The sequence below is a fragment of the Odontesthes bonariensis genome, chromosome 3 (genome assembly GCF_027942865.1).
Source record: "Odontesthes bonariensis isolate fOdoBon6 chromosome 3, fOdoBon6.hap1, whole genome shotgun sequence".
Lineage (NCBI taxonomy): Eukaryota > Metazoa > Chordata > Actinopteri > Atheriniformes > Atherinopsidae > Odontesthes > Odontesthes bonariensis.
The window spans coordinates 15,978,300-15,990,037 of NC_134508.1; the positions used below are offsets into that span (position 1 = coordinate 15,978,300).

The 11,738-nt window shown below is 40.6% G+C and overlaps 1 protein-coding gene across 1 annotated transcript; it reads right to left on the reverse strand.

Moving 5' to 3' along the window:
- Window positions 1-8,210: 8,210 nt before the first annotated feature.
- On the reverse strand, window positions 8,211-11,593 carry LOC142376866 (transmembrane protein 233). Its single transcript, XM_075460501.1, has 3 exons — window positions 11,165-11,593; window positions 10,674-10,808; window positions 8,211-10,417 (listed from the first exon to the last, which is right to left on the reverse strand). The coding sequence occupies exons 1-3, from the start codon at window positions 11,348-11,350 to the stop codon at window positions 10,406-10,408; spliced, it is 333 nt and encodes a 110-aa protein (XP_075316616.1). The 5' UTR covers window positions 11,351-11,593; the 3' UTR covers window positions 8,211-10,405.
- Between the last annotated feature and the right edge of the window lie 145 nt (window positions 11,594-11,738).

Below are 11,738 nucleotides of genomic sequence, written 5' to 3' on the forward strand. Positions count from 1 at the left end.
GAGACAAATATCGGCTCTGTTTATCTCGATGCTTCTTTAAAGAGAGATACCACCACTCCACCATACAGATGGGCCTTGCAGCGCTCCCTGGTATGTGTGCCAGTGCCTGTAAAAGAGGAACAAAGGGAACGATTGAACACGTATGAACAACCTGTGTGTCATGCAGTTATGTATTATTGACAATTTTATAGTTTTATAATAATAATAATAATAATACATAGGTTTTATATAGCGCTTTTCCAAATGCTCAAGGACGCTTTACATAAGGAACAAACAGAAAGCATAGACAAAAAAAAAAAAAAAAGACATAAACAAGAGAAAAACACTGTTACAGACTTTAGGCACATGGGGGGGGGGGGACATTTTATCAGGTGTTGTAGGTGATTTTGAACAGGTGGGTTTTGAGCTGGCTTTTGAATGAGGGGAGTGTATCGGAGTTCCGGATGGCGGGGGGCAGGGAGTTCCAAAGGGTAGGGGCAGCGATGGAGAACGCTCTGTCCCCAAGGGTGCGGTACTTGGTCTTGGTGATGGGAGTGAGGAGGTTTGCATCAGAGGAGCGGAGATGTCGAGTGGGGGAGTAGGGGTGGAGGAGGTTTGTGAGGTATGGAGGTTATGATGTAATTATGTGTTCATTTTATCTTAAGGTCAAGGCTTATAAGTTCCCACGTGACGATTCCAAACTAAGTTGTGTTTGATCCAAGCTCCATAAACTAATTCAGATTAAGCATCAATCCACCACAGGTGCTCAGGTTGTGCTGTAATGAATTATACCAAACCGGTCACAATAGGAGGCCAACCCTAGTAGCATGCAATTCTTTCAGGCATACGTTCATCCGTCCATCATTTAGATTTGCTTTATCCAATCCATGATTGCAGGGGTGGCTGCATCTCCCAGCTGGCACCGGGCAACAGGCAGGGTACACCCTGGACATGTTGCCAGTCTCTCGCAGGGCCAACACAGAGACAAACAACCATGTAGGCTCACACTCACTCCAAGGGCCAATTACGAATAACCAATCAACCAAGCGTGCATATTTTTGGAGTGTGGGAGGAAGCCAGAGTACCCAGAGAGATCCCACACATAGAGAGGAGAACATGCGAACTACACACGGGAATGACTATTTTTCTTTCCATTTTTTGCTATACGAGTGACTTTTGAAAACATAGTCATCAACACAATCACCTGCAGCACGTCCACTGTTGGTCTACTGCTAAATAATCTGTCATTTTCACAGGGAGGAATATTTCTCAAGGTCAAGGATACTTCCTCAGTTGAACGGGTCTTTGAAGTCACATCTTCGGGTTACAACTTAGTTACATTGAAATGCATTTTGCACCTACATCAGTTCTTATTTCTGTTTGTGGCCTCTCAGACGTGTGCAAAGGATTGTGGGTGTTCTGAGGATCCAGAGGACACACTAAAGCAACTTTGAAACTTCACAGAACGAAGGACTAATGACAAATCAGTAACACACATCTTTCTTTTGGGGTGCAGAACATTCATAACGAATGTTGAGGTAACTATCGATGGTTGAGCTGTTTTCTAGTTTTGTGCTGTTCACTAACTGTCTAAGTATAACCAATTCACAAATACTGTAATGATTCCCTGCTATGAGATCTCCAGGTCTGTTCTTGGGGTTCCCATCCGTAACTGATCGTGATAAACTATAAACTGTATCCTCAGTTAGGAACTATTAGGGAGGTGCTTATTGACATGTAGTCAGTCAGTGTCATTCCTGATTCATTTCCCCTTTTTTTGTTGTTTTGATAGATGCCATTTAATAGAAAACAAAAAGATAACTCATTAATTGATTGTAAAATAACAGTTAGTTCCTGATCTGTTTCTTTTTTCTTTTTTTATGCCTTGGTAACAACTTAACATTTTGTGGCACCGTGCTAGATGTAATACATTATATTTAAGACTGTTGTTGATCTTGTTGTTCAGCGCAACAGTTACTCAGATCTTTGTTCTGCATTCTCTGAAAACATGGCATATAGCGTGAGAGCAGTCACTACTTCCACACACCCTGCAGGTAACAAAGATAATACCCCAACTGGGTTTAATCAAGCCCTTCTTCCTATTGATCTGTTTGTCTGTTTCCCTTGCTGTTATACACACTGTCTAAAACACAGTGTGCCACTGAACTGATGAGGGGCAGAAAGGAAACACACTCTGACATATGCATGTAAGTGACGGCGCCCTCGCACAAAAACTCTGAAACGCCACTGATCAGATTCCTGTACAATAACAGAAGACCAGGCTTCCCACAGAGTGTGATAAAGTGTGGATCTGATAGAGTCACTGTGCGTTTTATCTGGCCTTGGTGCAGACTTTAACCCTCAGGTAATGAGGAAAATCAATTTTTTTCTCATACTTAGGTGATTACGAAGGATGCTGAAATGAGCTTTGGAGATTTCTGCTGTTCATCATCTCTAAGCCGCCTGAGTATTGTCCCATTTTAAGAAGCCGACTGTGCGTCAATACAATTCTAACAAGAATGTTAACTTTGAGATGTCAGTGAGATGCTAAGACTTTTGAATTTGTTCAATCCTACTGTGCTGTTACCTGACACAGCAAAGTGATATCAACATACGAGTTTCACTTACCTGACAGACTCTGACATCAGTTTTGTCTTTTGAATAAATATCCCAGTGTATAATTCAGCCATCTCCCATTCTCCGTTTCGGTTCACATAACACTCATCTCTTTAGCTGCCTGCCACACTCTTCGTCCTCTCTCATGTCTGCATCTTCCTTCGCTTTTCCATCTGCTCTGATGCACTACACACGCGACAAGGCAGCACCGCACGCTGCCAGTCATCAGCAGAGAGAGGAGGGGCTCTGCAAGTGGATGTCAGAAATGATATCAAGCATAGGGGAGAGGAGAGCGCTTTGGATGTAATTGCACAGGTCTCCTGCTGCAGACATGTGCGCAGGTTGCTTTGGAAAACAAGCGAAGCCGCCTGTCAGACAAAACAATGACTTGCGCGTTGCATCTCACTGCAAAGAATGTCTTTAAAAAAGGATTTCAGCTGTTCGACATAGGAGTGGAAACAGATGGGAATCACAATGTGCTACTTTGGGGACAATGGTGTTAGTTACCAATGGCACTCTCAGCACAGCACACGTTTATCCAGGTTCCAAAATTGGAAAGTCTTCCTAAATCCTACAGATGTCTTTTATTTTCTTTTGCTGCACCGTGTCTTCTTTGATCTAACTAATGATGTACCTTGCTGTGTGAGATAGAGCTCTGTTAATACCAATAGTGTTTTTTTTTTCTTCTGACAGGTTTTTGTCATATTGTGTTGTGTCTTAGATGATGAATCGGGGACACGCAGGGCATAAGGCCTCATTACTGCAGTATGTTACACAGTCCTGAGCTCCTTTAACACAGTCAAGACAGAAACGTGTCTGATTATGTCAGATAGGTCAAGTATATTTAAAGAAAATAAAAGGGTGACAGGCGTTTCAGGTGCTTGCGAAATAGAAAAAACCCTAAGTGTTGTCTTTATTGTGGATGAAAGACTGACATTGTCATTATTCATTATGCTGGTTATATTTTCAGACAGATTATTTCATTCCTGCTCAGTAGAAGGGACAGCAGAACATTTAGTTTGAGGACCCTCTACAGGCCTAAAATAGGATTACAGGACTTCAGAATTGGCAGTGCAGACCAATTTAAATAACTTTGAACTGACTGTTAATAAAAGCTACACTGTGTGTAGACCTGTTTGGTCTTGCCATGAACAGTGAATCCAATGACATCGGTATGATTTCCTCCAGTTGCTGCTGGAAACAACTCTTCTCAGCAAACAACTCATGTGCTTGGAGGCATATTGTTGAGGGACTGAATAGACTCCACTACGACCAAGGAGAAGTCGCTTTGTAGAGAAGGATTAATACTTCAGCTGGATAATGAGCTCAAACACACATCAAAGCTTCGCAAGAACTCCTTGATGACCAAAGAATACCATGGAGAGTCTGTCATGGACTTTCCTCCGCAGCCACCTGGCTTCAACACCAATGAACATTCCTGACTTCAAAAGAGGCTTCTTGGATCGTTGTCATATCGAGCTAGAAAAAAAAACTTGCACTCTGCTTTGCATAAATTTGCGTGATCAAACAATGGTCTTCTGAGTTAAACGGACACTATTTCAGAGACTTTGAAAATTTTGATGGAATAAAATAATCCCTTAGCATCCTACACTTCATGCACTGTTCTGTTTAGTCGTTTGTTCAGAAAAATGGCTCCTCGTCATTTCTGCACACGCACAAGAATATGAATGAAGTTGATGAGAAAACCACACACACCTGCAAAAGATGACAACAATACACCAACAAAGCAAATCGAGAACAGTTTTCTCCTTTGTTCTTATCTTTATACACACCCATCTATAAGTGCCCTGAATCTTAAAATTGAACAAATGAAACAGAAAGTTTTTGCAACCATCCTTAGATGGTTTAGATCTAAACCATAGTTGGCCTTTTTTTTTTTTTTTTTTTTTTTAGCCCTTTCCAGGTGTTTCACCTCCTGAGAAATAGACAGGTTACCAGACAGCTGTTTTTTGACAGGACTTGTTTTTAATAAAAATGTACTCAACAAATTCCATATGATAACGTTACTTGTCTATGTCTTTGTGAACACAACTTGATGCGTCTTAAGATGATGCCATATGCCTTGTGATGTTTTTGGTGCAACCAATCCAATTTACCCCAAGATTTTTCGATCCAACTGCACTCCACTCTTAGAAACGTTCAGCGTAACCAGAGTTCATCCTATAAAAGACACTATACCAATAATAACCTTTAGCTATATGACACTTTCACTGAGTTGTGATGCCACGTTTCCTGCTATCACACCCCCACATAGAAAGCACATCCTGTCTATAACAGTTGAACGCCTGCTTGTTGATTTACTTGAGCAAGGTCTCGGGGGTCACACCCACCTGAGCGTCATCTGAATGCTGCTTCATTACGCTGACTGTCATGACTTGTGATTGTGTGGTGATATTAAATGTTCCTTTATCATTTTTTTTTTTTTAATTACAAGTTCTCTTTCAGACTTTCAGATCCCACCGCTCAAGATCATCCATATTTTTCTAACGTGCTCAGGCAAAAGGTATGACCCAGTTTCCTAGCACACGTGTGTTTTTAAAGGTCATCCCTGTCTGATACTGAAGACACATTTCTGCTGGTCAGGCACGAGGACTTTTAATATGATTCTATTTTTAACATGGTGGTTTTAGATACAATACCAGTCAAATGTTTGGATACACCTTCCCATGCTCTCAAGTTTTCTTGTATTTTGATTGTTTTCAGCATTGAAGAACAATAGAGAAGACATCCAGTCATACAGGATTGGAATAAACACCTGTCAAACATTCATTCATTTAACGTCTTGTCTGCTTAATGTGTTCAACACCATTTACACTGTGTCAACGTCCTGTTGGTGCGCGGAAAACGGCTTTTTCCCGCTGCAACAAGACTGAGTTGATTGGAGTTAGCAGCCTCAGAAATCACATATTAATCAAGAGGGACATTTAAGTGAGCTGCATCAGATGACTTTGTGTCTACAATCACCCAACCTGATGAGTTTGACCACGAAGTGAAAGTGGCAGCCAAAACGTGCTCAACAAATGTGGGAGCTCCTTTAAGACTGTTGGAAAAGTAATCTATGCAATTACCTCATTAAATTGGTTGCGAGGGTCTTCAGATCATATTTTACCATTGTGTTTTTTTCTCATAGCTTCAATAGTGTTGTATAATGTTAAAAAATCCAGGAAAATGTGCACATGAACAAGTATTTCCAGACTCTTGATGGTTACTATGTATTACATAAAACAAATACCCAATTAACAAGTTGAATAGAAAATATGTCGAAATCAGTCATTACCGATTACTGAAGGTGATGATGAAACTGAAAATTTCAAGTAATGGTACGCATTAAAAACACTGCAATCCATCAATCAACCACCAGCCAAACTTAGTGTCTGTAACAACCGCTCAGCACAGCACTTCAGAAGGACCGAGATATTGGTCGAGATAAGAAAATTCTCCTTTTTAAGACCTTTCTGAACTCTGTAAATCTCAACAGCAAACTGCTACAGACTGACAGTTTCTTAGATGACTTTACACAATATTATAACCCCAAAGCTAACACTAATACCCCCATACTCTACCACCCATCCTGACACTCACTTTGTAGCTCCATCTATACATTTGTGGCGTAGGTTAATGCTGATGTAAGGGGTTATAATTCAGCTAGTCAGCTAGACACAGGTCATCCCTCAACTCTGCAGCTTTGCTCGGGTCTGCAGAGAATTTTTGGATTTGTCTGCTCATTGGTGTGATTTTTAAGCCATTAACTCAACTGCTTTGGTTCACTCTCACAGAGGGTGAGAGTGAACCACTTTCAGCAGCAGGCTCCAAAATGACTGTCTTCCCCAGTGTGTTATCAACTAGGTGACAATCTTAGCAGCTACCTGGTCCATATAGTAACGCTTCTCGTAAGTTAACAAATAGACATTTATCGCAGTAGATTTTTTCTAAAAAATGATAACAAAGCTAAGAAAGAAGACGTGTTTATTGTAGCCAACGGCCAGACACATGATAAGTGGATGCTAATGTTGCTCTGAATCATCTGAGTGTGTAAATGCGCAGCCGTTTGACACATTTCGGTTAAGGCGGTATGTCACCCCTGTCTTCAGTTTGTTCAATTATACAAGCAAAAAAGTCAGAAAACAATATGTATTCAAAGAATAAATTAATGCAAAAGGTACATATTTTTCCTGTATTTAGAAAAGGTTTTGTAGTTTTTTGGTTACAAAGTACCTTGTTGTGTTTGTGCTTCTTTTCTTGCCCTGCATGATTCCCACAGTTATCATCTGTCATTTATTCCGACTGGCTCAAACTGCTTAACAGGAGGAATGTGTCATGGGATATGTGTGCATGGAGACAGGTGATCTGGTGCTAATGGACGCAGCATGTTTGAGAGGCCTATTTATGAGCACTTCGTGGACTGCTCTCCAAAGATATTGGCAATACAGCTGTTTGCATCACTGCAGCGCTGCCACAGGTGAACTGTTGGGAATGCAAACTGGAATATGATATGATAATTCTCTCACAAAGGTCGACATCTTCTTTTGATGTAGCACGAAAAGCTGAACGCACACTGTTTCGGTTAATTTTATCTGTGCGAAATCTTCTTCTTCATATAGTTCAGTAATCAGTTTCCTGCCAGAAAGTCAGCCTTGATCCCTTGATAATCTTGCTAAATGCTTTCAAGTCGCCCAATCCCAGCACTCGTTTTTCATCTCGTCCTCTCGAGTTTTGCTTTAGTGTGACATCAAAGAGGTGGTGCTACAGTCACGTTGCAGTTCTCTTTCAACTAATGTGAGATAATAGCGCGAGATTACTGCCAAAACTGATTTGTCCAAGTGCATTTTAATGACGGCTGGAACATGGCATCATCATCATCATCATCATAATTCATCATGAGGGACTGCTTTGAATTGCACCTGCACAGAGAAGATAGGTTTGACAGAAAAGGTACATACCCAAAGTCAAACATGAGTTTTGATTTGTGGGTTGCATGTAGGTGGTATTTGTATGTCATCGGGGTGCACGGGGCACATTTTCAGTTCACCAAGAGCTGTGAAATGTGTAAAAACAGTGGGAAAGTGCTCAATTGTCAATAGCAACAATAAGAAAACTGATGAGTCACGAAATGAGACTGAAATGAGCGCACAGGATCATGACTCTCCTGCTTGAACCCGTCTGAATCATCGCTTTATTTCCTCCTACCTTTGAGGCCACTTTTCGCATGCTTCAGTCACCCTGCAACAGTGTCAGTTTTGTTTTGGCCATGTGACAGAGGGGGCAGTCTGCAGCTTGGATGGGAAATCTGCTATATTTAGTTGGCGATATACTATGACATATCAAACTACAGAAAAAAGTGTCCCAGCGAGGCAGTTTGTATTCCAAGGCTCAAGGAAGTGTCCAGGTGAAGTCAAAGGTGTAAGGGTGTCAAGTGCATTAAATCCTCATTTTAAACAGTTTAAATGATTCAAAAGAGCTGGGTTGCGGGAGACAACAGGTGTAGACTTATCATGTAATATAATCTTTTGGTTGGAAACAGCACAGCACATGTAGGAAGTGTAGGAATAGCTCTGTCTGTAACACGGTGGATCAACTAAACAGGGCTCAAAACCTCTTTAAAATAAAAGTTTTTATTCAATTCTTAAACCACAAGGTTAGTTAAGGGAGTCACAGGAAACAAATGTGTTCCACAATAGTGGAAATCTTTACCATAACAGACATACATCAGTGGCATCTCTCATTAGACTCTTGCTATCTAAATGCCAGCATCTGTCAAACCTCAGGCCCAAATTTGTAACACCAGACTTCAACTGAAGTCTTTTTTCCAAATAGCCTTAATTCAACATAATTCTTTAAATAGTTTTACATGTGTGTATTTATAAGTGCAATCACAGCTGAGATGGATATCAGGGTAGAGTCGAATCAGTCAGTCTCTAATTACTTTAACTTCCATTGGCTTATGATTTACATTTTACCATGACAGTCTTACAATGAGCATGTATTTGCTTCACCTGCTTAAGAGCGTCACGTTTCACATGCAAATGTTATTTTGTTTTGTATGAATTTTATAGTCGGTTGTTTCACTTTCAGAGCCACAGAGAAAATGATGCAGAAATTCAGTGCATTTGCTAAAACTATGATATATTTTCTGACTTGAAAACAAGATCATTAGTTCAAACTGTCATGTATTTTTTAATGTAAGGTTGGTGTAGAACAGGAAATTACAGAGGTATGCAGAAGTCTGGACATCACTGGTTACTATAAATGGTGAGGTGAGCAGAAGATGAGCTGCTCCCAACACCTGATGCAAGATCAGGGGAATATTTTTGTTTTGAAAAATATTAAGGAAAGTGAAGAAAAAGGAAAATAGTCCCATGCAAACATCAGGCACTCCAAGAGATTCGAGCTTTCAGATGCCTTTTCCTAATTCCTCAAAACTTAGGTCAGCTGGTTAGAACGATAGTTCGTTCAAACTCATTGTTGGAACTGAGACTCCTCAAACTTTGTCTCAACCGTTAAGAGCTATGGAGTCATCTGAGCACCTGCGCAGAACTCCTAAAATAGACATAATTGAAGCCAAAACAGAAGAAGAAGGCTCTGAGATGATGGAAAAGTGTTTCCAGGTAGTTTCCAGGTTTTCTCATGATGTGATTAAGAAATGGCAGTCCACTGAAATGCTTCTGGAAAAGTTGAAGTTGTGGAAAAGAAGAAAACTCTCTGTGAGCACTGCTTATAAGCTTGATAAAGAAAAAAAACTAACTTCAGAAATGTCGTCAGGTACATTTACCACACTCTGGAGTGTTAGTGCTCTTTTTGACTGCAGCTGCACTCTCAGATATCACCTTCATCAGAGGAAAGCATTTTTTTGTGTCTTCATTACAAATTCAGTGTCACAAGTTTCCAAATTTAAATCTTGACAAGCATTTTGCAAACAACTCATGTGGACTGATTAAGTTAGAATAGAAATGTAGGCCACAACGAAAAAAAAGAACTTCTCCTGGTCATAAGCAAAGGGGTGAATCATCACACTTTTGGGCTTTTGGCACAGAGATTAGGGAAGAATGAATTCAGTTAGATATCAGCTGACTCTGGAAACAAACATCACTCTAATTGTAAAAAAAAAAAAAAAAAAGATTGAAGAGGATGGCTTCTACAACAAGATCGTAATCCTAACAGTTCAAAATTCATAACTAATTGTTCCGAAGGTTTGCACGTCTTAGCTGGCTACAAAAGGCATTTACAAGCTACCCAAGGAGCTGTTACTAGGAACTAACTATACAGCATGTACACATTTTTGCCTTTTTTGTTGCCGTTGTTGTCATCATTTCAAAATTGTGAGAGATGGAAACAAAGTAATCTCGGCTCAGATATGAAAGAATTTAACTTCATGCCTTTTGGAAATCAAATCGTCTTTCGCTTAGTTATTTATTCAGAACGTCAGCGTTAGTGCTCCCAACTGAACTTATTTTTATCATTCTACATTTTGCTAGAAAAATGAACAGTCAAACGTGCACGACTCCCACAGTCATAGCCAAGCAGAAAATGGTCAAATCCATGTATTCCCCATATGTCTCCAGAGAGCTGCCGTTTAATTCCAAACAACTATGACATCAAAAACTAAAATGTTTGAACTCATCAGAGTTCATAGTCCCTGAATGTCCATATAAATACAGGAAACAAGAGAAAGTGACGTGCAGACTGAAGTAAACATGACTCGATTCAGTTCAGGGCCAACAGACGATATCATCCAAAGGTTTTTGTTCAAGTGCCTAACATCTCATTTCCCTTCTTCTCCGTTCCCGCAGTGCTAATAATCCATCTGGAACACAGAGCAAAGTACATTAAACAAATCAAGCAATCAAATGGCATCCAGTGGTGAGTGCTCTGCTTTCTGTTTTATCTCTTAGAGACATGATGCGTATATGTATCGTAAAACATTTCATGCCAATTACACTGGCGGTCTTAAGCAGGTCTCAGGTGGATGTCAATGTACAATGTAATTATTGACATTTTTTAAAAACTACATCGTGGTGGACATCAAATATGCTGTGATACAGCACAACCCGAGCTCTTACTGTGGTAAAATGAACAATGCAGCTGATGGCGATGATGAGAAGGCCAATGATGATGGAAGCAACAGCGACGTAGAGGGCATTCCTGCCCAGTCGTCTTGAGCCATCATAGTCACCATGATAATAACTGCTTCTGGACTGGAACAAAGAAACCCCAGTAAAACATAAAACTTTATGAGGACGTTTCAGGCCTAAACATTTGACACTGACAGACCTGCTGACTGCTTTCTCCATTCTGGTTGGTAGTTTGGCTGTAACAGTATCATTTCATTTTTGGAAAATGAAATGATACTGTGTGATACTGTGTGTGTGTGTAACTGGGTTGCATATTAGTGTGCGACACATTCACTCACAACAAATCAGCACACGGCGTCCCTGTAACATTTAAAGCACCCTGAGTCAGAACTCATTCTTTTCTCTGACACTTTTTTCCTGAATGTTAAATTCATACAGTAAACGGTAAAACTTAGCTAAGCTCCATAGTTCATCCTTACCATGATGGAGTAGACCAGGGCCACAATGTTGACAGGGTAGGCGGGACAAAAGCAGGAGAACATGGCCAAACAAAGGTAGCTGCGGAGTGGAGGCGGAGGTCCCTGCCCCTCTATAGAACCCTGGTCAAAAAATGCACTCCCACTCAAGGAGTTTTTCACTTGTGGATTTAGCACTGTGAGTGCCATTGAACCTGACGGCAATTAAACACTACCGACGGATGGAAACCAGTAAAACACCCTAATTAAAATTCTGAGAAGCTACAAGTAAGCTACAAGTACTATTCAAAAATAGTCAAATGTGGGAAAAAGATAAATCCAACTTGGTTGGTTGTCTTGTCCTCCTTCTGTGCTGGATAATTGTAAGTTTGTACGCAGAATCAGAGAAGGAGAGGGATAGGAGAGGATCACTAACCCTGCTGGCCTCCATCCAGTACAAGTATGAGGGATCAGACCCTGTTTACCACTGCTGGCCTGGAACCTCACACCACCAACAGCCAGTGCAGTGTAGTGTGTGTATCTCGTGAACACAGCACACCACATGCAATATATACCAGGTGCATTATATGCACCCCTC

Bases quoted from the DNA above. Each gene is read 5' to 3' on its own strand.
- LOC142376866 (XM_075460501.1), bottom strand. From the start codon at position 11,350: ATGGCACTCACAGTGCTAAATCCACAAGTGAAAAACTCCTTGAGTGGG. The intron at 10,809-11,164 runs GTAAGGATGAAC...TCTTTGTTCCAG, and splicing joins CCCTGGTCTACTCCATCATG to TCCAGAAGCAGTTATTATCA.